At 41.9% G+C, this 27,985-nt stretch overlaps 1 protein-coding gene across 4 annotated transcripts in view; it reads right to left on the reverse strand.

Annotated features, from left to right (window-relative positions):
• Positions 1-24,152, reverse strand: part of LOC124048570 (tyrosine-protein kinase JAK2-like) — a 77,056-nt gene extending 52,904 nt beyond the window's left edge. For 2 of the 4 annotated variants that reach the window (XM_046369493.1, XM_046369492.1), the window contains exons 1-5: positions 23,791-24,152; positions 11,637-11,740; positions 10,179-10,234; positions 8,446-8,497; positions 7,516-7,756 (exon numbers count right to left, since the gene is read on the reverse strand). In XM_046369493.1, coding sequence (XP_046225449.1) covers positions 7,516-7,756; positions 8,446-8,497; positions 10,179-10,234; positions 11,637-11,702 — 415 coding nt within the window. In that variant the 5' untranslated portion in view covers positions 11,703-11,740; positions 23,791-24,152. The remainder of the gene's footprint in view (positions 1-7,515; positions 7,757-8,445; positions 8,498-10,178; positions 10,235-11,636; positions 11,741-23,790) is intronic. The other 2 variants (XM_046369494.1, XM_046369496.1) reach the window with 2 other exon arrangements.
• Positions 24,153-27,985: the final 3,833 nt, after the last annotated feature.

The following is a 27,985-nucleotide window of genomic DNA, read 5'->3' on the forward strand; positions in this document are numbered from 1 at the left end:
AATGTATTGAGTCAATAAGTACTCAACCCCTTTGTTATGTCAGGCCTTATTTCAGGAGTAAAATGTGCATAGGTTACATAATAAGCTGCATGGACTGTGTGCAGTAGAGTTTAACGATTGTTTAATGACTACCTTATCTCTGTATCGCACACATACAATCTGTAAGGTCCTTCCAGCAGTGAATTTCAAACACACGTTCAACCACAAAGACCAGGGAGGTTTTCCAATGCCTTGCAAAGAAGGGCAACTATTGGTAGACTGTGTAAAATGAAAAAAAGAATCAAATAAAGGCACACGCCCCCTTTTCCTTCTGACGTTAAACTACTCCATAATGCAGTGTAGACAGATATGAAACCGTGAGTAGTCTCCCGTGTGTCATAGGGCTGGGAATTGCAAGGGACCTCATGATACGATATTATCACGGCACTTCGATGCCGATAGGATATGTATTGCGATTGAGCACGGTGACGTTACACCCAGATACTACACAGATACAGGTGTCCTTCCTAACTCAGTTGCCGGAGTGGAAGGAGACCACTCTGGGATTTCACAATGAGGCCAATTGATACAGTTAGAGTTTGATGGCTGTGATAGGATAAAACTGAAGACGGATGAACAACGTTCTAGTTATTTCACAATACTAATCAAATGTAATGATCCAAGGGGAATTATGGTAGAAAATGAGTTTCTTCTTTTTGTCATTTTCGTGAGATAGTTGTAATATTTTCAAGCATAGTGGTGGCCGCATCATGTTATAGGAATGCTTGTAATCGTTAAGGAGTGGGGAGTTTTTCAGGATTAAAAAAATACACGGAATGGAGCTAAGCACATGGAAAACCCTAGAGGAAAAACTGGTTCAGTCTGCTTTCCACCAGACACTGGGAGATGGATTCACCTTTCAGCAGGACAATAACCTAAAACACAAGGCACAATGTACACTGGGGTTCCTTACCAAGACGACAGAGACTCATTTTGAAAATAATAATGGGCAAATGCTACACAATCCAGGTGTGGACAGCTCTTAAAAAGACTTACCCAGAAAGACTCAAAGCTCTAATCGCTGCCAAAAGGTGCTTCTATGAAGTATTCACTCAGCGGTGTAAATATTTACAGTGCCTTGAAAGTATTCAGACCCCTAGACTTTTTCCACATTTTGCTGTTACAACCTTATTCTAAAATGTAAATAGTTGTTTCTCCTCAATCTACACACAGTACTCCATAATGACAGAGCAAAAACAGCTTTTAGGAAAAAAATGGAAATATCACATTTACGTAATTATTCAGACCCTTTACTCAATACTTTGTTGAAGCACCTTCCGCAGTGATTACAGCATCGGGAGTATCTCCCATTCTTCTCTGCAGAGCCTCTCAAGCTCTGTCAGGTTGGATGGAGAGCGTTGCTGCACAGCTATTTTCAGGTCTCTCCAGAGATGATTGATCGGGCTCAAGTCCAGGCTCTGGCTGGGCCACTCAAGGACATTCAGAGACTTGGCCTGTCCCAAAGTCACTCCTGCGTTGTCTTGGCTGTGTGTTTAGGGTCATTGTCCTGTTAAAAGGTGAACCGTCGCCCAGTCTGAGGTCCTGAGCGCTCTGGAGCAGGTTTTCATCAAGGATCTCTGTACTGTGCTCCGTTCATCTTTGCCTCGATCCTAACTTGCCTCCCAGTCCCTGCCGCTGAAAACATCCCCACAACATGATGCTGCCACCACCATGCTTCACCGTAGGGATGGTGTCAGGTTTCCTCCAGACGTGACGCTTGGCATTCAGTCCAAATAATTCAATTTTGGTTTCATCAGACCAGAGAATGTCATTTCTCATGGTCTGAGAGTCTTTAGGTGCCTTTTGCCAAGCTACAAGCGGGGTGCCTTTTGCCGAGGAGTGGCTTCTGTCTGGCCACTCTACCATAAAGGCCTGCAGAGATCGTTGTCCTTCTGGAAGGTTCTCCCATCTCCACAGAGGAACTCTAGAGCTCTGTCAGAGTGACCATCAGGTATCTGGCTCACCTCCCTGATCAAGGCCTTTCTCCCCCAATTGCTCAGTTTGGCCGGGAGCCAGCGCAGGGAAGAGTCTTGGTGGTTACAAACTTCTTCCATTTAAGAATGATGGAGGCCACCGTGTTCTTGGGGACCTTCAATGCTGCAGAAATGTTTTGGTACCCTTCCCCAGTTATGTGCCTCAACACAATCCTGTCTTGGAGCCCTATAGACAATTCCTTCAACCATGGCTTTGTTTTTGCTCTGACATGCACTGTCAACTGCGGGACCTTTAAAAAAATATATATTATTATTATTTTTTTACCTTTATTTAACCAGGCAAGTCAGTTAAGAACAGATTCTTATTTTCAATGACGGCCTGGGAACAGTGGGTTAACTGCCTGTTCAGGGGCAGAACGACAGCTCGGGGGTTTGAACTCGCAACCTTCTGGTTAGTCCAACGCTCTAACCACTAGGCTACGCTGCCACCCCTTACATAGACAGGTGTGTGCCTTTCCAATCAATTGAATTTACCACAGGTGGATCCAATCAAGTTGTATCAAGTTGTAGAAACATCTCAAATATGCTCAATGTAAACAGGATGCACACTTGAGCCCAATTTCGAGTCTCATAGCAAAGGGTCTGAATACTTAAGTAATTTAAGCATTTAAACTTAAGCATTTTTTTTGTTAATTTGTCATTATGGGGTAATGATTGTAGATTGTTAAGAAAAAAAAATATTTAATCCATTTTAAAATAAGGCTGTAACTTAACAAAACGTGGAAACAGTCAATGGGTCTGAAAACTTTCCGATTTTCAAGAATTTTGGTAAGATTTCTACAAACATGTTTTCACTATGTCATTCTGGGGTATTGTGTGTAGATGAGTGAGGAAATCTAGTTAATCCATTTTGAATTCAGGCTGTAACAAAATGTGGAATAAATTAAGGGTTAGGAATACTTTCTGAAGGCACGGTACACGAGCGGTTCCCAACCTTGTCCGTTCTGTGGACCAACAAATTATCGTCAAACTCGAGGATGACCATTTGTGGAGTCGCAGATTAAAAAATTACATACAAATGTAGTCTATTTTAGCAGTGAATGTCATAAAAGGCCTATTTTTATAAACAATTTGCATTGTGAAAAGTAATGTAAATTTGCTTATAATACCACCAACGATTATTTTTGGCAGGACTTTTTTAAAATACAAAATATTTTGCGGCGTTAGGTACTCTAAGCCGGGTGAAACAGCAGGTTGACATTCACTGAGTAGACCAAACATTAGGAACACCTTCCTAATATTAAGTTGAAACCCCCCTTTTACCCTCAGAAAAGCCTCAATTTGTCAGGGCATGGACTCTACAAGATGTCGAAAGTGTTCCACAGGGATGCTGGCCCATGTTGACTCTAATGCTTCCCACAGTTGTGTCAAGTTGGCTGGATGTCCTTTGGGTGGTGGACCATTATTGATACACACGGGAATCTGTTGAGCATGAAAAACCTAGCAGTGTTACAGTTCTTGACACAAACCATTGCGCCTGGTACTTACTACTGTTGGGTTCTAGCTTGAAATATACTTATGTCACAATACTAGAACTTACTGATTACTTTACATGTATAAGGAAGGTTGGGGTAAATGAAGCGCGGATAGGAACGTGGTGTATGGAAAGTTACTGAGTGAGTGAGTGCAGAAAGGTAACATTTTGCCAAACATGTTATTGTTGAATATGAAGACTCCAAAGGAGGGAGGCAAAGGACAACAGTCTGAGGGATTCTGCCCGAGGTCACATGAAAGTGAGAAGAAACAGTCCTATTTCACACACATATACTTCCACGCCCACGAAGGTTCTAGCATTAGGCAAGGGCCATGACTACACCAGTGAGAGGAGCCAATTAAGATCCTGACTAGTAACAGAGATTTATTGGCTGTCGAGATGTGCAAGGATTTGACTCCGCTTATTAGGAGGGTATAAATACATGTGCTTGCGAAATCATACCTTGTCTTTGCAGCTGTATGACCCAGTGGGTGAATAAGCTTGGTTGATGCTCGTCTGTTTTGAGTTTACACTGTTTGTTCAGAACCTAACACTACCACACACCATTCAAAAGGGACATAAATATCTTGCCCATTCACCTTCTGAATGGTACGCAATCCATGTCTCAATCGTCTTAAATAACCTTCTTGAACCAGTCTCCTCCCCTTCATCTACAGTGATTGAAGTGGATTTAACAAGTGACATCAATAAGGGATCATACTGTAGTTTTCACCTGGATTCACCAGTTTGTGTCATGGAAACAACAGGGGTTATTTCTGTTTTGTATACTCAGTGTTTTATGTACACTATATACAGTTGAAATTGGGAGTTTACATACACTTAGGTTGGAGTCATTAAAACTCGTTTTTCAACCACTCCACAAATTTCTTGTTAACAAACTATAGTTTTGGCAAGTCAGTTAGGACATCTCCTTTGTGCATGACACAAGTAATTTTTCCAACAATTGTTTAAAGACAGATTATTTCACTTATAATTCACTGTATTACAATTCCAGTGGGTCAGAAGTTTACATACAGTAAGTTGACTGTGCCTTTAAATAGCTTGGAAAATTCCAGAAAATGTCATGGCTTTAGAAGCTTTTGATAGGCTAATTGACATCATTTGAGTCAATGGGATGTATTTCAAGGCCTACCTTCAAACTCAGTGCCTCTTGCTTGACATCAGGGGAAAATCAAAAGAAATCAGACCTCAGAAAAAAATTGTAGACCTCCACAAGTCTGGTTCATCCTTGGGAGCAATTTCGAAATACCTGAAGGTACCACGTTCATCCGTACAAACAATAGTACGCAAGTATAAACACCATGGGACCATGCAGCCGTCATACCGTTCAGGAAGGAGATGCGTTCTGTCTCCTAGAGATGAACGTACTTAGGTGCTAAAAGTGCAATTCAATCCCAGAACAACAGTAAAGGACCTTGTGAAGATGCTGGAGGAAACAGGTACAAAAGGCTCTATATTCACAGTAAAAACGAGTCCTATATCGACATAACCTGAAAGGCTGCTCAGCATGGAAGAAGCCACTGCTCCAAAACCACCATAAAAAAGCCAGATTATTGTTTGCAACTGCACATGGGGACAAAGATCATACTTTTTGGAGAAATGTCCTCTGGTCTGATGAAACAAAAATACAACTGTTTGGCCATAATGACCATCGTTATGTTTGGAGGAAAACATGACATTTCACATTCTTAAAATAAAGTGATGAGCCTAACTGACCTAAAACAGGGAATTTTTACTCGGATTAAATGTCAGGAATTGTGAAAAACTAAGGTGTACGTAAACTTCTGACTTCAACTGTGTGTGTGTGTGTGTGTGTGTGTGTGTGTGTGTGTGTGTGTGTGTGTGTGTGTGTGTGTGTGTGTGTGTGTGTGTGTGTGTGTGTGTGTGTGTGTGTGTGTGTGTGTGTGTGTGTGTGATATATATATCTATACCTAGTGTATCTCTCCTCTTATCACACTTTATTCTTGGCAAGAATTGTTTGTTCTTGTTTGTTCTTGTGTCCGAATTGGGTTCACATTTACATTTTACATTTAAGTCATTTAGCAGACGCTCTTATCCAGAGCGACTTACAAATTGGTGCATTCACCTTATGACATCCAGTGGAACAGTCACTTTACAATAGTGCATCTAAATCTTAAAGGGGGGCGGGGGTTCACCCTGGGGGTTAGTTTAAATAAAGGCCAATATACAAAAAAATGACTTCCTACATCGAATAAATGTTCCGCCTGATGATGTAAAATGGCTCTGTATCGTCAAATGAGAACTTGGTAAACTGCCGTTAACAATGACTGTAGTTATAGTTAGACAAAGCCCTTGGAAAAAGTAAACTGGAGTCAGACTCGGTGCTAGTGAAAAATAAGGCAGAGGAGAGATGTGTGTGGATAGATATCTTTTTTTTTTTTACACTTCCTCCTCACAGTGAGAAAGTCTGGTTCTGTCTGTGCTGCTGTCTGCGCTGAAAGATGAAATCATCAACTGTCAGGGGCATGGGCTTGCCCTACAGGGCCTACAGTACATCTCGTTTGCTCTTATTGCCCCTAAAACAAGCATTAAGGGACACTTAGGTATTTTGGAAATGAGGCCTGTTATCTACTTCCCCAGAGTCAGATGAACTCGTGGATACCATTTTTATGTCTCTGCGTGAAGTTTGAAGGAAGTTGCTAATTGCTAACTAGCATTAGCATAATGACTGGAAGTCTTCCATAGAAAAGTTTGTGGTCATACGTACATCCTTAAAAACATAGGTGCTGGGCTAATCAAGAATAAGGCCCGCACACTCGAAGCTCCCAATTCATCCCTTCATTGACTACGATTCAATCCGAAACGGATCTTCGTCAGGTCAAACAAACAAACTGAGTGCTCGCTTCCCAAAATATACACATTTCACCTCGCATGACCATTACCCACATGACAGGGTTTGGAAACCATTCAATTCACTTTTGTGCATAAAAAAACATCATTGAAATCACAGAAACACATATGGTCAGAAAGAATTATATACATACAAAATGGTTCAAGTTTTTTTTAAACCTAGGCAACCGTTAAAAAAAAGTTTGTTGGAAACTTTTGGAATACCTGCCTCCATGACCATTACGCGCACTAGGCGTGGTGGTCGTAGATATAATTCCAGTTACAGAATCTAATATATGTACCAAATGACCAAGTAGGAGACCTGGAAGGGAGGACAAATGAATGTGACACATTCGTGTAAGAAATTGTCTGATGTCAAACTCCTGGTTCAGACCTTTATGGAGACACGGTACACAAACAGTGAATTCAATTCAATTCCCTTGTCAATAATAGATCTCCCCCTCCTAGGAGTCGTAACACCTTCTATATCAATGTGTCCCAGGAGAGCTAATGTTGTAACGAGCCGCCATGAAATGCGCAGCCACAGGATTTCTCTCAAATATCCTGATATTACTCTGGTGTTCTGCTATCCTTGTTTGTGGAACACGTAATGATGCCCTTAATCTTAACGGCCTTGCCAGTCATTGCGTTGACGCTAAGTTAGCATTGGCTCACAAAACTACCTCCAACTTCCTTCATACTGGACACAGAGACGAGTACATCTCCCTCTGGGGAAGTAGATCAAGAGCATAATTGTCAAAAATCCCAAAGTATCTCTTTAATGCTTGTTTTAGGGGCAATAAAAGCGGACATCAGGTACTGTAGGCCCTGTAGGGCAGGCGACTGACTGTCTGTGGGTCAGACACTAGACCCGTGTTTGGAGCCTGTGTTGGTTCTGATGGCAGTCTATGATATTGGTATCACTAGTTCGCAACACTAACTCCCAACTTCCTCCATACTGGACAGAGACATACAAATGGTATCCACAAGTTCATCAGACTCTGAGGAAGTAGATAAAAGGAAAGCCTTGGGGAAAATCCCAAAGTATCCCTGTAAGCTTTGTCAAATAATCATCTTTGGGAACAGAAAAACATTGAGCAGACATTCAGTTTTTTTTCTATGCACTGTCTCACTCACCGCATGCCATGGCCGCATCGATGCACAGCTCCTCAGCCACATAGTTCCCTGAAGGATAGGTGAGGTCTGGGCTATCGGTCCCGCCCCTGCCCAGGTGGTACAGGTGTACCGTCAGACAGGGAGGAGCTACTACCTGTTTGGGCTCGGAGACATGAAGTGGGTCTAGGACACAGCCATTCTGATTGGACGAGGGACATACTGGACACTCCATGTCCATGTGTGGCTCAGCAGATACATCCACCTAAAGGGAGAGAATGGAGGAGAAAGAGAAGAGAAGGAGAGAGGAGAAAGAAAGGAGAAAGGAGAAAGGAGAAAGGAGAAAGGAGAAAGAAAGGGGAAGATGGAGGGGGGGCAGAGGGGAGTCAGTTAGCACAGTTGACTTTATCTGCTCTGCTTAGTTTATAGTTATGCTATAGCAGGGGGGCGGCAGGTAGCCTAGTGGTTAGAGCGTTGGACTAGTAACCCGAAAGCTTGCAAGATCGAATCCCCGAGCTGACAAGGTAAAAATATGTCGTTCTGCCCCTGAACCCACTGTTCCTAGGCTGTCATTGACAATAAGAATTTGATCTTAACTGACTTGCCTAGTTAAATAAAGGTAAAATAAAACATTTAAAATAAATAGCTGTTTCTGAGAATAGAATAACTAACCAAGCTTACCATACACTTCCAAGAGTGAATGCCTGTCAGTTAGGGCTGGGCCATATGTCCAAAATATATCACATTATTTAAAAATGTAAAAAATTAATTACAGTTAGACACTTATGTTTTTGAATAATAAAAGTTCAAAATTGACTTAATGAGTAGGTGTGACCCTAGGGTGGCAACACATACATGCCAAGTGATTTCAATGTGCCAAATGTCCCCTCACAAAATTAGAGAGATGCAAACACAGGCGAAATCGTGAGCTCAGGAAATAATGCTGCTCGTTACCTCCCGCATCCCGTTGTGTCTACAAGAGACTAGACGCTGGCAGATGCATTCCCTTGGGGGAAAGGAAATGGGTTAACCACGTACAGTGTGTTTATGTACCATATTTAATTAAGGGAGTTTTCACATTTGAAATTCATTACCCTGTTTCGGTTTCCTGGAGCGTTTGAGAATTCTATAGAATACAGTGCACTTGGAAAGTATTCAGACCCCTTACCTTTTTTCACATTTTGTTAAGTTAGCCTTTTTCTAAAATGGATAAAATTATTTTGCCTCAATCTACACACAAGACCCTATAATGACAATGCGAAAACAGGTTTAGTAATTTATTATAGATTTTTTTATTTTTAAGAAATACCTTATCTACAGAAGTATTTAGACCCTTTGCTATGAGACTCGAAATTGCGCTCAGGTGCATCCTGTTTCCATGGATCCTCCTTGAGAGGTTTCTACAACTTGATTGAAGTCCACCTATATTGTCAATTTTTCTACCTTGACTAAAATATCAATAATATGGGTATGATTTGGAAAGGCACACACCTGTCTATATAAAAGGTCCCACAGTTGACAGCGCATGTCAGAGCAAAAACCAAGCCATGAGGTTGAAGGAATTGTCCGTAGAGCGAGACAGGAGCCAAACTGAGTAATTGGGAGAAGGACCTTAGTCAGGGAGTTGACCAAGAACCTAATGGTCACTCTGACAGAGTTCCAGAGTACCTCTGTGGAGATGGGAGAACCTTCCAGAAGGACAACCAGCACTCCACCAATCAGGCCTTTATGGTAGAGGGACCAGATGGAAGCCACTCCTCAGTAAAAGGCACATGAAAGCCCGCTTGGTGTTTGCCAAAAGTTACCTTAAGACTGAGAAACAAGATTCTCTGGTCTGATGAAACCAAGTTTTACATCTTTGGCCTGAATGCAAAGCGTCACATCTGGAGGAATCCTGGCACCATCCCTACGGTGAAGCACGGTGGTGGCAGCATCATGCTGTGGGGATTTTTTCAGCGGCAGGGACTGTGAGACTAGTTCGGATCAAGGGAAAGATGAACGGAGCAAAGTACAGAGAAATCCTTGATGAAAATCTGCTCCAGAGCGGTCGAAGGTTCCCCTTCCAACAGGACAATGACCCTAAGCACACAGCTAAGACAACGCAGGAGTGGCTTCGGGATAAGTCTCTTAATGTCCTTGAGTGGCCCAGCCAAAGCCCGGACTTGAACACGATTGAACAACTCTGGAGAGACCTGAAAATAGCTGTGCAACAATGCTCCCCATCCAACCTGACAAAGCTTGAGAGGATCTGCAGGAAAGAATGGGAGACACTCCCCAAAATACAAGTGAGCCAAGCTTGCAGCGTCATACCCAAGAAGACTTGAGGCTGTAATAGCTGCCAAAAGTGCTTGAAGAGTACTGAGTAAAGGATCTGAATACTTATGGAAATGTGATTTTTTTTTTCTACCTTTACTAAAATATAAAAAAACGGTTTTTGCTTTGTCATTATGGGGTACTGTGTGTAAATTGATGAGGGGAAAAACGCAATTGAATCAATTTTAGAATAAGGCTGTAACGTAAAACATTTGGAAAAAGTCAAGGGGTCTGAATACTTTCCGAATGCTCTGTATGACTTATCATCGCTTAAGGTTATCAATTGTCGGTAGCAAAACGTTACTATAAATGGTGTTTTACGTATGAAAAGGGTAATGTGTTATTACGGCATATAACTACAATGTATTACCTACTGTATAGTCAGCTCTATTCCCATGTCATAACGAGTAGACCTGTGACAATAGAGTATCTGTTGTGAACAAGGAGGTTACAGATGAGTAAAATGTTGCACATTTTTTTACGGTTGCAGTGACCATTGAGATATTTCACATGATGAAACAAAGTTGCAAAAACATAATTTCAGACACTGATCACCTCAACAATTATGAGAACCATAATTTACTATAACCATAATAACAGTTTATGGTAAGATTTATTGTTAAACAATGATAATAAACGATAATAAATTATAAATAAATGATAATAGCAATCCACGCGAGTGGGGCGATGAGGCAGAGTTCATGATCCACCAACTGTATCAGAGAAAAGATACAATCCTACCGTTTGACATGATTAGACTTTCCCACTGAATCTGTTTACTCATCCTACATGGAAATCCCGTAAGTAATTTTCCAACCCTCAGCTTTGGGCCAACAACTGCTTCCTGGGGCTGTGACTAATGGATTTTTGGGTGACTTGTGTCAGTCAAATGACCATCAGCTGTTATATGTCAACTCGGCTTACTTTTACTTTGCTGCTTTTTGGGTGAAGTTTGTCGACGGTCATTTTATTTTCATGACGGACTTCACACATAATAGGCGGTTACACGATTACACAATTACTGTGCCAGCCCTACAGCTTCCCTATGAATCAGGGCTGAACCTGAGGACGGTGGCTGTAGATGTCTCTGACTCTGCAAAGCAGTATCTACCTACCTACCGGCAGATAATTGTTGGCATTCTACAGCGAATCTGATCAGATACCATTATGTATGAAATCAATACAGAATATAAAACAAGAGGCTAAAAAAAACAAGCACACCATAATTAGGCTACATTTTTAGTAGCTAAAACATTCCCTGGCCTTGGTCAGATATTTAGATCTCTCTGGTAATGTTTTCCTTATTGACATCTCCGCCTGAGGAAGTCTTACCCCGTAATCTATGGATTTCACGACTGGGAACACAGCAACATTATCTCTGCGGCCAAAAGGAAGGCCTCTAAATGTGTTGGTCGAAAATATGGCGCCATTGGCCACGCGCACTACCCCAAGCTAACTTTGCCACCGCTGTTGATCAAGAATCCTATGGGAAGCACTAGAATTGGTGACGTGAGAATAGTCTACACTTGTTGCTGACTTCTGAAAAGCACTCGGGCACTGCCATTACGCTAGTACATCACATGTCATCAGTAATAATGATGGAAAGTAAAGTGCAAACCAAAACGTAGGCTAAACAAGGTCCATATTAACCAGCAGTTAAAACAAAACATGTTTCAAGCTATCATTGCATCACACAATGGATTGCTATTGTGCTTCAGTTCTTCAATGTGTCATTTGGGGAGTCCCTGCAGACCGATACCAGGAAAAAGGAAGTGAACATAAAAGGAGGTCAACACGTAATGTATAGCTTCCGCCTAACTGTGACTATTTACCCAGATTGCTAGATGTGAAACACTTCCTCTGTTAGAATTCTTGCATTTCTCTAGAATTTTCAGCATACACAGCTCCTTTCACGTAGGTAGTAGCCCAGGCAGAGCTGAAAATGACAAGAGAAGAAAAAGTAGCTGTGGTCAACTAAACTCTACATCACATGTGGTTGCTCGGTCTCACACATGAACAATTGTCATGGGCTAAATTCATTTCTACAGCTGTTTGAACTCCAACAGGTGGGAAAAGTTAAGTCACAGGTGCATCCCAAATGACACCCCATTCCGTTAATAGTGCACTACTTTTTGACCAGAGCACTAAGGGGAATAGGGTCAGGGAGATCGACTTCGAAATTGGAAGTTTATCCATGTACTGAGGACCTCGGGAAATGCCTTCAAAACCGGCCACTAGGTGCAAAAGTGAGCGTTATTACCATCAAGAACGCTTGGGTTTGCTAGGGTGTTTGGACAGGAATGGTGTCCATAATATATCTGTATTAATAGTGGAATGATAGTGTTTCACAGTATTACTTGCCCACCAGTGTTGTGACTGGCTGTGACTCACCTATTAATTTCTCCCGCCGGAGTGGTATCCGTAGTCAAAGCTATTTATTCTGACTGTGATATATTGTGGAAATTGCTCTGTTATTTCCTGGTTGCTAAAATTCTACACTGTTCGCTCAATTTAAGTTTGTGAGAAAACAAGCAATGAATAGTGTGTATACCATCTAAATCTCTGCAAAATATTTTCAATTTTTTTTAAATCATGTTTTTAAATGTTTGATTTACAGCCGTTTGAAGCTGGTGGATCAAACCTGAAAGTAAAAAGACTTGAGCGCAAATCTGCCATGTTAAAGGGAAATGGGATGCGGGGAAGATTAGTTTTGCACTAGGCTGCATTCATATCTCCCTGTGAAACACTATCATTTCACTATTACTGCAGATACAGTGGGGCAAAGAAGTATTGTCAGCCACCAATTGTGCAAGTTCTGCCACTTAAAAAGATGAGGTCTGTAATTTTCATCATAGGTACACTTCAACTATGACAGACAAATTGAGAAAATGAAATCCAGAAAATCACATTGTAGATTTTTTTATGAATTTATTTGCAAATTATGGTGGAAAATAAGTATTGTCACCTACAAACAAGCAAGATTTCTGGCTCTCACAGACCTGTAACTTCTTTAAGAGGCTCCTCTGTCCTCCACTCGTTACCTGTATTAATGGCACCTGTTTGAACTTGTTATCAGTATAAAAGACACCTGTCCACAACCTCAAACAGTCACACTCCAAACTCCACTATGGCCAAGACCAAAGAGCTGTCAAAGGACACCAGAAACAAAATTGTAGACCTGCACCAGGCTGGGAAGACTGAATCTGCAATAGGTAAGCAGCTTGGTTTGAAGAAATCAACTGTGGGAGCAATTATTAGGAAATGGAAGACATACAAGCCCACTGATAATCTCCCTCGATCTGGGGCTCCACGCAAGATGTCACCCCGTGGGGTCAAAATGATCACAAGAACGGTGAGCAAAAATCCCAGAACCACATGGGGGGACCTAGTGAATGACCTGCAGAGAGCTGGGACCAAAGTAACAAAGCCTACCATCAGTGACACACTACGCCGCCAGGGACTCAAATCCTGCAGTGCCAGACGTGTCCCCCTGCTTAAGTCAGTACATGTCCAGGCCCGTCTGAAGTTTGCTAGAGAGCATTTGGATGATCCAGAAGAAGATTGGGAGAATGTCATATGGTCAGATGAAACCAAAATATAACTTTTTGGGAAAAACTCAACTCGTCGTGTTTGGAGGACAAAGAATGCTGAGTTACATCCAAAATACACCATACCTACTATGAAGCATGGGGGTGGCAATATCATGCTTTGAGGCTGTTTTTCTGCAAAGGGACCAGGACGACTGATCCGTGTAAAGGAAAGAATGAATGGGGCCATGTATCATGAGATTTTGAGTGAAAACCTCCTTCCATCAGCAAGGGCATTGAAGATGAAACATGGCTGGGTCTTTCAGCATGACAATGATCCCAAACACACCGCCCGGGCAATGAAGGAGTGGCTTCGTAAGAATCATTAAGGTCCTGGAGTGGCCGAGCCAGTCTCCAGATCTCAACCCCATAGAAAATCTTTGGAGGGAGATGAAAGTCCGTGTTGCCCAGCAACAGCCCTAAAACATCACTGCTCTAGAGGAGATCTGCATGGAGGAATGGGCCAAAATACCAGCAACAGTGTGTGAAAATCTTGCAAAGACTTTGACGTTTGACCTCTGTCATTGCCAACAAAGTATTGAGATACATTTTTGTTATTGACCAAATACTTATTTTCCACCATAATTTGCAAATAAATTCATTAAAAATCCTACAATGTGATTTTCTGGATTTTTTTCTTCAAATTTTGTCTGTCATAGTTGAAGTGTACCCATGATGAAAATTACAGGCCTCTCATCTTTTCAAGTGAGAGAACTTGCACAATTGGTGGCTGACTACATACTTTTTTGGCCCACTGTATATTATGGATATTTATTGAAATCACAAAAATAAAAAAAAGCATCCCCTGTCTAGCACCTTTAACAATTCGGAATGAGGGCTTGAACTAAACGGCGAAATTTGGAGAAATGGAACGATACAGAGAAGCAGGAGCAACCCAGCGTATCAAAAACACTTTGAAATTTGATGTTTGGAGCAGAGTATGTGAGCAGAGCTGGAGCGGAGCGTGCCCAATTTGACTGGAGTGGGGAGCGAGATTCGCAAAGGCTGGAGCTTTGGCCTTCTCGCCCACTCCAATAGCGCTGCAGTAGCGCTCACTTCACGAGCTCAGGGAGTACCCGGCCCAGCATGAATTTGTAGTCTACTTGTGTGCTGCCCCTTGCTTTATAGCTACTGCCATGGAGTTCGCTAAATATTTTAATAAAGAAACAAACTGCAAAATCAAGGTGACTTGATTGGACCAAGAGCAAGAGCAATAGAGGGAATGCGTGGATGTAGTGTCACAACGAAATAATCATTTTGGAATCTGAAAAGACACATATCCCCAAAGCATGACGGTGCAGGATACTTACAAGCTAAAAGAAAGGAACGAAGTGGGTAGCTAATTAAGTGTTATTGTAGCATTAATTTATTTTTGTTAAATTATCTAGAGAGCATTTGGACCTGGCATATTCCAACTTTCAAGGAGCTTTCACTTTTAAAATGGGGTTATTTTTGCCTAAAAACCTAAGCCTACCTATAGAACCCTCCTAGGACTCACTTCCCCCATCTGAGATATCTACTGCAGCCCTCATCCTCCCCATACAACACCCGTTCTGCCAGTCACATGCTGTTAAAGGTCCCCAAAGCACTCACGTCTTTGGGTCTTTTCCAGTTTGCTGCAGCTAGCGACTGGAACGAGCTGCAAGAAACACTCAAACTGGACAGTTCTCAATCTCTTCATTCAAAGTCTCAATAATGGACACTCTTACTGGCAGTTGTGGCTGTATTGCGTGACGTATGGTTGTCTCTACCTTCCTTCCCTTTGTGCTGTTGTCTGTGCCCAATAATGTTTCTACCATGTGGTGCCACCATGTTATGTTGTAGTCATGTGTTGCCGTCTTAGGTCTCTCTTTATGTAGTGTTGCGTGTTTAGTTCAATATTTTTATTAGATTTTTAATCCCAGCCAGTCCCCGCAGGAGGCCTTTTGGTAGGCTGTCAATGTCAATAAGAATTTGTTCTTAACCTTTATTTATTTACCTTGGCAGTGCGCGCTAACCAAGGTCACCAGGTGCACGGTGTTTCCGCCGACACATTGGTGCGGCTGGCTTCCGGATTGGATGGCGCTGTGTTAAGAAGCAGTGCAGCTTGGTTGGGTTGTGTATCGGAGGACGCATGACTTTCGACCTTCGTCTCTCCCGAGCCCGTACGGGAGTTGTAGCAATGAGACAAGATGGTAGCTACTAAACAATTGAATACCACGAAATTGGGGAGAAAAAAGGGGGGTAAAAATTCATCTAAAAAAATGTAAAAAGCTGAGCGCCTAATGTCCCGACTCCTTACCAACCTAGTCCGTCACACCGGCAAACGCTTCACAATGTATTTCTTTGTACACTATAGACTTGAAATAATATTGCCTAAATAATTCATTTTGGTTCCTTCTTAGGCTCCCTGTCTAGCTACGGAAACATTTAGAATGTTTACAGTGCATTCGGAAAATTCAGACCCCTTTGACTTTTTCAAAATTGTGACATTACAGCCTTAATCTAAAATGTATTCAAATGTCCCCCCCCCCTCAATCTACACTCAATACCCCATAATGATGAAGCAAAAACAGGTTTACAATTTTTATTTTTTTTATGAAATATCACATTTACATACAGTACCAGTCAATGGTTAGGACACCAACACTTTCAAGGGTTTTTCTTTATTTTTACTATTTTCTACATATAAATAATAGATATAGAATAATAATGAAGACATCAAAACAATGAAATAACACATACGGAATCATGTAGTAAACAAAAAAGAAGTTAAAATATATTTTAGATTCTTCAAAGTAGCCAGCTACCCTTTGCCTTGACAACTTTGCACCCTCTTGGCACTCTCAACCAGCTTCATGAGGTTGTCATCTGGAATGCATTTCAGTTAACAGGCGTCCCTTGTAAAATTTAATTTGTGGAGTTTCCACCCTCCTTAATGCATTTTAACTAATCAATCGGTTGTGTTGTGACAAGGTAGGGGTGGTATACAGAAGATGGCCCTATTTGGTAAAAGACCAAGTCCATATTATGGCAAGAACAGCTCAAATATTCAAAGAGAAATGACAGTCTATCATTGCTGTAAGACATGAAGGTTAATCAATATAGAACATTTCCAGAACTTTTAAGTGCAATTGCAAAAATCATCAAGCATTATGATGAAACTGGCTCTCACGAGGACCGCTACAGGAAAAGAAGACTCAGAGTTACCTCTGCTGCAGAGGATAAGTTCATTAGAATTACCAGCCTTAGAAATTGCAGCCCTAATAAATTCAGAGTTCAAGTAACAAACATTGTAAAATCAACTGTTCAGAGGAGACTGCATGAATCAGGCATTCATGGTCAATTTGCTGCAAAGAAACCACTACTAAAGGACATTAATAATAAATTAGAGACTTGTTTGGGCCAAGAAACACAAGCATTGGACATTAGATCGGTGGAAATCTGACCTTTGGGCTGATGAGTCCAAATTTGAGATTTTTGGTTCCAACCTCCGTGTCTTTGTGAGACGCACAGTAAGTGAACGGATTTACTCCACATGTATGGTTCCCACCGTGAAGCATGGAGGTGGTGGTGTTTTGCTGGTGACACTGATTTATTTAGAATTCAAGGCATAGTGGGACTTGAGGGGAAAATTATGTATTCACCTTATTTGTTGGATATGTAACAATTATTTACTTAACAAAGAGTAAGACAGTTCAGTTCGGTCCTGCTAATGCTGAGTTTTATGGTGTCCACTCTAGCTTCCTGCAGCTAGTCTGGGTGTCGTGGACATGGGTTTTACTAGAGATAGCTGGAGCTGGCAATTGATTGACCTGGTGATAAAACCGACAGATGGCATTCCAGTGACAGAATGTAGGGTGATTGTAACTGGGTTACAGAGGAGTAGAACAATGCTTCATTGTCTCATATTCCTGGCATCTGGGTAACGAAGTCAAACACCATCCTACGTAGAAAATCAAGGTGGCTTATGGGAAGATTAGAAATGACTGACTAAGCAATCTTGGTATGCGCAATATAAAAACTGTGCATCGTCTGTAAGGGCTCTCGATATTAAATAAAGATGATTGTTTGAAGAACTGACCAAGTCTCTCTCAGTACTGAATTTCCATGACAGACTACCAATTGTTTTTCAACAGGACAATGACCCAAAGCACCTCCAGAGTGTGTAAGAAGTGATGGAGTGCTGCATCAGATGACCTGGCCTCCACAATCACCCGACCTCAACCCAATTGAGATGGTTTGGGATGAGTTGGACCGCAGAGTGAAGGAAAAGCAGCCAACAAGTGCTCAGCATGTGGAAAATCCTTCAAGACTGTTGGAAAAGCATTGCAGACGAAGCTGGTTGAGAGAATGCCAAGAGTGTACAAAGCTGTCATCAAGGAAACGGATGGCTACTTTGAAGAAACCTAAAATATATTTTTATTTGTTTAATAAATTATTTGGTTACTATATGATTCCATGCATGTTATTTCATTTTTTTGATGTCAGTACTCAGTACTTTGTTGAAGAATCTTTGGCAGCAATTACAGCCTTGAGTCTTCTTGGTATTACGCTACAAGCTTGGCACACCTGTATTTGGGGAGTTTCTCCCATTCTTCTCTGCAGATTCTCCAAAGCTCTGTCAGGTTGGATGGGGAGCTCTGCCTCTGGCTGGGCCACTCAAGGACATTCAGAGACTTGTCCCGAAGCCATTCCTGCGATGTCTTGGTTGTGTGCTTAGGGTCATTATCCTGTTGGAAGGTGAACCTTGGCCCCAGTCTGAGGTCCTGTGCAGGTTTTCATCAAGGATCTCTATACTTGGCTCCATTCATGTGACTAGTCTCCCATTCCTGCCACTGAAAAACATCCCCACAGCATGATGCTACCACCACCACCATACATCACCGTAGGGATGGTGCCTGGTTTCCTCCAGATGTGACACTTGGCATTCTGGCCAAAGAATTCAATCTTGGTTTCATCAGACCAGAGAATCTTGGTTCTCATGGTCAGAGTCCTTTCGGTGCCATTGGGCAAACTCTAAGCGGGCTGTGTTTTACTGAAGAGTGGCTTCCGTCTGGTCTCACTACCATAAAGGCCTGATTGGTAGAGAGCTGTAGAGATGGTTGTCCTTCTGGAAGGGTCTCCCATCTCCACAGAGGAACTCTGGAGCTCTTTCAGAGTGACCATCGGGTTCTTTGTCAACTCCCTGACCAAGGCCCGTTTCCCCCGAATTGCTCGGTTTGGCCGGGTGTCCAGCTCTAGTTAGAGTCTTGGTGGTTCAAAGTTTCTTACATTTAAGAATAATGGAGGACACAGTGTTCTTGGGACCTTCAATGCTGCAGAATTATTTTGGTACCCTTCCCCAGATCTGTGCCTCGACACAATCCTGTCTCGGAGCGCAAGGGACAATTCTGTCAACCACATGGCTTGGTTTTTTCTCTGACATGCACTGTGGGACCTTATAGAGACAGGTGTGTGCACCTTCCCAAATAATATCCAATCAATTGAATTTACCACAGGTTGACTCCAATGAAATTGAAGAAACATTTCAAGGATGATAAATGGAAAGGATTCACCTGAGCTCAATTTCAAGTCCCATTGTAAAGGGTCTGAATTAGAGGTCAACCGATTATGATTGTTTTCAACGCCGATACCGATTATTGGATTACCCACCCCCAAAAAAAAAAAAACTACCGATTAATCAGACAGTTTATTTATTTATAATAATGACAATTACAACAATACTGAATGAACACTTACTTTAACTGAATATAATGCATCAATAAAATCAATTTAGCCTCAAATAAACAATGATACATGTTCAATTTAGTTGCAATAATGCAAAAACAGTGTTGGAGAAGAAAGTAAAAGTGCAATATGTGCCATGTAAAAAAGCTTACATTTAAGTTCCTTGCTCAGAACATATGAAAGCTGGTGGTTCAATATTCCCAGTTAAGAAGATTTAGGTTGTAGTTATTATAGGAAATATAGGACTATTTCTCTCTATACCATTTGTATTTCCTATACCTTCGACTATTGGATGTTCTTATAGGCATTTTAGTATTTCCAGTGTAATAGTATAGCTTCTTTCCATCTCCTCGCCCCTACCTGGGCTTGAACCAGGAATACATCGACAACAGCCACCCTCGAAGCATCATTACCCATCGCTCCACAAAAGCCGCAGCCCTTGCAGAGCAAGGGGAACAACTACTTCAAGGTCTCAGAGCGAGTGATGTCTCCAATTGAAACACTATTAGCGCGCACCCTGTTAACTAGCTAGCCATTTCACATCGGTTACACCAGTCTAATCTCGGGAGTTGATAGGCTTAAAGTCATAAACAGCTCAATGCTTGAAGCACAGTGAAGAGCTGCTGGCAAACACACGAAAGTGCTGTTTGAATGAATGCTTATGAGCCTGCTGCTGCCTACCACCGTTCATTCAGACTGCTCTATCAAATTATAGACTTAATTATAACATAATAACAAAGAAATACGAGCCTTAGGTCATTAATATGGTCAAATCCGGAAACTATCATTTCGAAAACAAAACGTTTATTATTTCAGTGAAGTACGGAACCGTTCCGTATTTTATCTAACGGGTGGCATCTATAAGTCTAAATATTCCTGTTACATTGCACAACCTTCAATGTTATGTCATAATAACGTATAATTCTGGCAAATTAGTTCGCAAAAAGAGCCAGGCGGCCCAAACTGTTGCATATACCCTGACTCTGTTGCATAGAGCGCAAGAAAAGTGACAATTTCCCTAGTTTAATATTGCCTGCAAACCTGGATGTTTTTTAACTAAATATGCAGGTTTAAAAATATATACTTCTGTGTATTGATTTTAAGAAAGGCATTGATGTTTATGGTTAGGTACATTCGTGCAAAGATTGTGATTTTTTCACAATTGATTTTGTTAAATCATTCCCCGTTTGGCGAAGTTGGCTGTCTTTGTAAGGAACAAATAGTCTTCACACAGTTCACAACGAGCCAGGCTGCCCAAACTGCTGAATATACCCTGACTCTGTTGCACAGAGCGCAAGAGAAGTGACACAATTTCCCTAGTTAAAAGAAATTCATGTTAGCAGGCAATATTAACTAAATATGCAGGTTTAAAAATATATACTTGTGTATTGATTTTAAGAAAAGGCGTTGATGTTTATGGTTAGGTACACATTGGTGCAACGACAGGGATTTTTTCACGAATGCGCTCGTTAAATCACCCGTTTGGCGAAGTAGGCTATGATTCAATGATAAATTAACAGGCACCGCAACGATTATATGCAACGCAGGACAAGCTAGATAAATGAGTCATGTGTAGTCAACTAGTGATTATGTTAAGATTGTTTTTTATAAAGATACGTTTAATTCTAGCTAGCACCATACCTTGGCTCCTTGCTGCACTCACATAACAGGTAGTCAGCCTGCCACGCAGTCTCCACATGGAGTGCAATGTAATTGGCCATGATTGGTGTCCAAAAATGCTGATTATCGATTCTTAAGAAAACTTGAAATCGGCCATTCCGATTAATCGGTCGACCTCTAGTCTGAATACTATTTTTGTTTTTATATTGTAATAAATTAGCTACATTTTGCTTTGTCATTATGGGGTATTGCGTGTAGATTGCGGGGGGAAAAGAATTGAATAGATTTTAGAAGAAGGCTGTAACGTAACAAAATGTGGAAAATGACAATGCAACGTATATACTGTTTAATATGACATGTAGCCTACTTGAAATGAGCACCTCTTACATTCACCTTCTCATGTTGATTAAAATACTTTTCATTCCAATCATATGGTTTGGTTTCAATACTTCAAAACCAAATGGTAGGTCCCGGTTGTCAAAAAAAAAAGGATGTGGAGCGGTGCATAAGCACTGCTCCATGAGCAAGATTGACGACAGCTCAAATCCACTCGCATACATACTGTGGTTTGTAGAAAAGTGGATAAATATTTCATTCTGCAATGAGACAGAGCTTGTTGATAGGGTGCCATTTGGGACACAGCCAGACTCATTCCATGCTGATATCAATTAGCCTAGCTCAGTATTCTTTCAGCGTCTCTGTTTTGGTGAAACTCTAAAAACACGCAGGGCTGGAGCACTCCCGAACAATCCCCTAAACCCTGCTCAGCCACCCCTCTAACTCTAGATCACACAAACACACCCTCACTGGCGCAACCACACACACACAGAACTACGTACATAACCCTGGTTTGTCCATGCCAGCTTATCAGGGCTTTGGGGGAGAACCACTATCACTGCAGCCAGACTGTATCCTGTAGGCTGTCCTGTACGGTCTACTCTGCCTTAATGTCACAAGGCTTGCTCCATCTACTCTACTGGGTCTGCAACTCCTAAAAACACTCCTGACCTCTGAACTGACAATGTCAAAAGGGACATCATGCAGCTAGCATGCGGCATATTCACACTAGAGTTCTACAACAGTTCTACCAATGGACAGTGATATTCATGAGCAGGATGTCTAAGTCGCAAGGCGTAAAGCTACTGTGAGCATGCTGCTTACCCAACATTCAATTTTTGTGAACTCATGTGCAGTTCGCTTACATTTTTGTGCAGTGTGAACATTCCAAAGGAACTCAGAACTCATCCCCCCCCCCTCAAAGCGAACTGAACTGAGACCGTCTCGTGAGTTCGATTCGCTTGAAGTCTGTGGTCCAGTTCCCTTTTTTTTAGGGCATTGTGAATACAAAGAGAATAGTTATTTTGCTTATTTTTAACACAGAATTCATTTTAAAGAGGACTATATGTGAAAACACCCTTAGGGGGCTTTCACACCAAATTATTTTGGAGCGTTTATGCCAAACTCTGGTGTGTTTACCTCCTTAGTTTGGTTCATTTGGAATGGTGTGAACACAATCCACACTTGGGAGAGCACTGAACAACACACCTTGGTTAGCTCAAACAAGGTGGTGCGGTTCGCTGCAGGGGAGAACGCGAAATGTTTTATCTCTCTTGGTCGGTTTGACTCAGAGTTATGAAATTTGGCACACATGCTCAAGGATGAGTCTCGCTAACCTGTAAACGTATGGTTGAGTTGATGTGTATATATCATCTGAATGCACAACATCGGTCCAGCGGTTCTGGAGAAGACGTTTATAAAGTAGTCAACTTCAAATGGTCCAAAATACATCAAAAGCATATTATATTGATTTTGAGTTCTGATATTTGGCAAGCGTTGTAAACTGTACAGAGGTAGCTTATTTTAGGCCAATGTATAGAATGTGTCCTGATGGTGGCACAGTGGGTACTAGGGATGAGACAAACTGACAATTTGTTTAATGTTTAAGCTACCAGTTTTTTACGGTTTTCAGTTAAAATTCTAATAAAATTCATACAATTCCATGTCAATTTACAATGCCGAATATTGGCCTTATATGTATAACCGCTAGGACCGGGCAGTTAAGTTATATCTACCGCAACCCTCTACAGAGAGAATGCAGCTGATCAATTCTCAGGAAATAAAAGTGCATTAGGTCTGTACCATTTCATACCGTAGAATTATACTCAGCCTTTTAAAAAAGTATATAATAAACGTCGCTGATTGATGTGCTGCTGTGTTGTTTTTTATGCCGTTGTTTATGATATGGTAGCTAGATGTGTTTAATTTCTACTAAATGTCTTGGGAAATCACGGTATTTAACTAACTTTAAAGTAATGTTTTAAGAGAGAGTGGTCTGCGCGCAGGCAGCAGACAAGCAGGCTGCCCGCAGCAGCTCGACATTATTTGATTTACAGTTCTGATAACCTTGTGATGGATTTTAGTCCCGTTTCAGAAACAGCAATCCTTTACAGACAAGTAAGATGTCCGTTCATATCACCGGAGGTTTCGAGTCAGATTTCATTTTAAACGTGGTGTAGCCTACCCTAACAGACAAACAAACATTCCGTAGCAGGGGGAACATTCAATTCCATCTGAAAAACGTACAGGCTCCCGGTAGCCTACTGTAATTTCATGAGGCAAAAAAAAGACAACCTGCCAGTAAAACGGTGCGGCAGGTAGCCTAGTGGTTAGAGCGTTGGACTAGTAACCGAGGGGTCGTTCTGTCCCTGAACAAAGCAGTTAACCCACTGTTCCCCTGAAAACCGTCATTGTAAATAATAACTTGTTCTTAGCAATCTTGGTTGAATACAAATACAAATAAAAGACTGTCCCGAAGACAACTGTGCCAGCATATTCTACACGCAGAAGACTTGCAGGCAGAGACAGAGCGAGGGAGAGAGGCAGGAGCGTGCAAATATATTTAGGTAATCTGCATCTAACAATTTGATCTATTTTGAAGTTAGTCTCTGGTTTTGAATTATGAATTACTACACAACTTCCCCGGGCCTTTATAGCGTATCGGCTATAACACGGAAAACAGCAATATGGCTAAACTGGTCTTCTAAATGATTGACAGCATAAAGTAATTTACCTGGACGTTGTCCGTTCTGAATGTTGTAGCTACCGGGAAGTACAATTTTCCGAATGACAGTTATGACTGTTGCAGAAGTCAAAAACATTAACGTTGCAGTCCGCGTGCTTCCCCATTAATTTCGTCTCCTTCGTGTCTGGTTCTTGTTCCGATTCATTCTGGGTGCGAGATAACTCCGTGTAGAACGCTAGTTTGACATTTGACAGCAATCTAAATAGATTTCTAGAAAACTTTATCTTGCACAAAGTTTTCACTCTATAGCTGATAAATTAGCACGCACACGTTGACATATGTAGTATATTACTCATGGCTGGACCGTGACTAAACCAAGCAAAGTGTAATTTCAAGCCACTGTAGTCTGTAAATACAGTCGGGGAGAGACACACGACTTCTTCTATTATTATGTAATGGCAGTCCTCAAACAAACGTTAAAGGTGCATGCCGCCACCTACTGTACTGGAGTGTGTGGTCAATCACGGTTTACAACTTTAGCTCCATATTTTTAAATACCCCTTTAGAGAAAATGTAAAAAAGAGTCGATCTGAATTTCTGTCTGTATCCATTTTGAAAGTGCTAGGAATAGGCCTACCTGGTTGCAGCTCGTTTGCTTGCACTTGCTTATAGATAATGATATGAGAACAAACATTATGAATTTTCTGAACAGAAAATGTAATCATGTTTGTGTATGGTTCAAAAGTCAAAACTCATGTTTGTGTTCTTTATTGTTGAAGGACAGCGGGGTTCTTATCAACTTACACAAATCCACAAGGAGTGAGTAGGCACCACATTTGTTTAAGAAAGTCAGCCGTATCAGCTAAGGTTTTAAAAAGTCAGTCAATGGGGCTGAATGAACTGTTTCGCTGCCAGACGAGGCTCTACTGATAGCCAGGTGTGGTAAGGATTCACTCCATGGTGCTGAAAGCTAAGCTCATCTGTCGGGACAGCTTTATGTAGGCCATAACAGTTTGTGGGCACTGTTTGGCACCGTTATAGTGCAATTGTTGAGTTCGCCCCACTAAGATTTACATGCCAAAATCGCCACTGATACAGTGGTTTGTTATATGAAACTATAACCTAAAGTTAGTTATATGTAACTTTATAAATAAGAATTCAGAAAGTATTCAGACACCTTGACTTTTTCCACCTTTTGTTACATTATAGCCTAATTCTAAAATGTATTAAATTGTTTTTCTTTCTCATCAATCTACACACATTACCCTATAATGACAAAGCAAAAACAGGTTTTTCGAAATTTTACCAAATGTATGAACATTTAAAAAAATATATATATATCACATTTACATAAGTATTCAGACCCTTTACTCAGTACTTTGTTGAGGCACCTTGGGCAGAAATTAGAGCCTCAAGTCTTTTTGGGTACGCTACAAGCTTGGCACCCCTATATTTGGGGAGTTTCTCCCATTCTTCTCTGCAGATACAGTACTCCTAGACTCTTTCAGATTGGATGGGGAGCATCGCTGCACAGCTATTTTCAGGTCTCTCAAGAGATGTTACATCGGGTTCAAGTCCGCGATCTGGCTGGGCCACTCAAGGACATTCATAGACTTGTCCCGAAGCCACTCCTGTGTTGTCTTGGCTGTGTGCTTAGGATTGTTCTACTATTGGAGGGTGAAAGTGTCCCCAGTCTGAGGTCCTGAGGTCTCTGGAGCAGGTTTTCATCAAGGATGTTTCTGTACTTTGTTCCGTTCATCTTTCCCTCGTCCCTGACTAGTCTCCCAGTCCCTACCTCTGAAAAACATCCCCACAGCAAGATGCTGCCACCACCATGCTTCACCATAGGGATGGTGCCAGGTTTCCTCCGGACGTGACGCTTGGCATTCAGACCAGAGTTCAATCTTGGTTTCATCAGACCAGAGAATCTTGTCTGATCATCCATTCACCTACTCTGCATCTCACAAAGACACGGTGGTTGGAACCAAAAACCTCACATTTGGACTAATCTCACAACAGATCTAATGTCCATTGCTTGTGTTTGTTGGCCAAAGCAAGTTTCTTCTTATTATTGATGTCCTTTAGTAGTGGTTTCTTTGCAGCAATTCGACCACAAAGGCCTGATTCATGCAGTCGCCTCTGAACTGTTGATGTTGATGTATACGCTGATTCAGTGAGCGAGTTTATTAGCAAGTGTATCGGTGACTATTAAAACCTTCCCCAACCGGAAAGTGTGGATTGATGGCAGCATTCGAGCAAAACTGAAAGAGCATTTTTAATCAGGGCATGGCGACCGGAACCATGACCGAATACAAACAGTGTAGCTATTCCATCCGCAAGGCAATCAAACAAGCTAAGTGTCAGTATAGAGACAAAGTAGAGTTGCAATTCAATGGCTCAGACACAAGAGGTATGTGGCAGGGTCTACAGTCAATCACGGACTACAAAAAGAAAACCAGCCCCGTCACAGAACCGATGTCTTGCTCCCAGACAAACTAAACAACTTCTTCACTCGCTTTGAGGACAATACAGTGCCACCGACACGGCCCACAACCAAAACCTGCGGACTCTCCTATAAATGTAAAACATTTAAATGTGTTAACCCTTGCAAGTCTGCCGGCCCAGACGACATCCCTAGCCGCGTCCTCAGAGCATGCGCAGGCCAGCTGGCTGGTGTGTTTATGGACATATTCAATCAATCCCTATCCCAGTCTGCTGTTCCCACATGCTTCAAGAGGGCCACCATTGTTCCATTTCCAAGAAAGCTAAGGTAACTGAGCTAAGCGACTAGCACTCACTTCCGTTATCATGAAGTGCTTTGAGAGACTAGTCAATGATCATATCACCTCCAACATACCTGACACCCTAGACCCACTCCAAATTGATTACCGCCCCAATAGGTCCACACACTGTCCTAACCCATCTGGACAAGAGGAATACCTATGTAACAATGCTGTTCATCGACTACAGCTCAGCATTTAACACCATAGTACCCTCCAAACTCGTCATTAAGCTCGAGACCCTGGGTCTCGACCCTGCCCGGTGCAACTGGGTTCTGGACTTTGACGGGCCGCCCCTGGTGGTGAGGGTAGGAAACAACATATCCACCCCACTGATCCTCAACACTGGGACCCCACAAGGGTGCGTTCTCAGCCCTCTCCTTTACTCCCTGTTCACCCATGACAATCATCAAGTTTGCAGACGACACTACAGTGGTAGGCTTGATTACCAACAATGACGAGACGGCCTACAGGGAGGAGGTGAGGGCCCTCGGAGTGTGGTGTCAGGGAAACAACCCCACATTCAACGTCAACAAAACAAAGGAGATGCTCGTGGACTTCAGGAAACAGCAGAGGGAGCACCCCCTATCTACATCGATGGGACAGCAGTGGAGAAGCTGGAAAGTTTTAAGTTCCTCGGCATACACAACACGGACAAACTGAATTGGTCCACCCACACAGACAGCGTGGTGAAGAAGGCATAACAGCGCCTCTTCAACCTCAGGAGGCTGAAGAAATGTGGCTTGTCACCAAAAACACTCACAAACTTTTAAAGTTGCACAATCAAAAGCATCCCGTCGGGCTGTATAACCGCCTGGTACAGCAAATGCTCCACCCACAACCGCAAGGCTCTCCAGAGGGTAGTGAGGTCTGCACAACGCATCACCGGGGGCAAACTACCTGCCCTCCAGGACACCTACATCACCCGATGTCACAGGAAGGCCAAAAAAGATCATCACGGACAACAACCACACGAGCCACTGCCTGTTCACCCCGCTATCATCCAGAAGGCGAGGTCAGTACAGGTACATCAAAGCTGGGACCGAGAGACTGAAAAACAGCTTCTATCTCAAGGCCATCAGACTGTTAAACAGCCATCACTAACATTAGAGGCTGCTGCCAATATACTGATTCAAATTTCTAGCCACTTTAATAATAAAAAATTGGATGTAATAAATGTATCACTAGTCACTTTAAACAATGCCACTTTCTATAATGTTTACATACCCTACATTACTCATCTCATATGTATATACTGTACTCTATACCATCTACTGCATCTTGCCTATGCCGTTCGGCCATCGCTTATCCATATATTCATATGTACATATTCTCATTCATTCCTTTACACTTGTGTGTATAAGGTAGTTGTTGTGAAATTGTTAGATTACTTGTTAGATATTACTGCATGGTTGGAACTAGAAGCACAAGCATTTCGCTACACTCGCATCAACATCTGCTAA

This window comes from Oncorhynchus gorbuscha, linkage group LG11 (assembly GCF_021184085.1).
Source record: "Oncorhynchus gorbuscha isolate QuinsamMale2020 ecotype Even-year linkage group LG11, OgorEven_v1.0, whole genome shotgun sequence".
Lineage (NCBI taxonomy): Eukaryota > Metazoa > Chordata > Actinopteri > Salmoniformes > Salmonidae > Oncorhynchus > Oncorhynchus gorbuscha.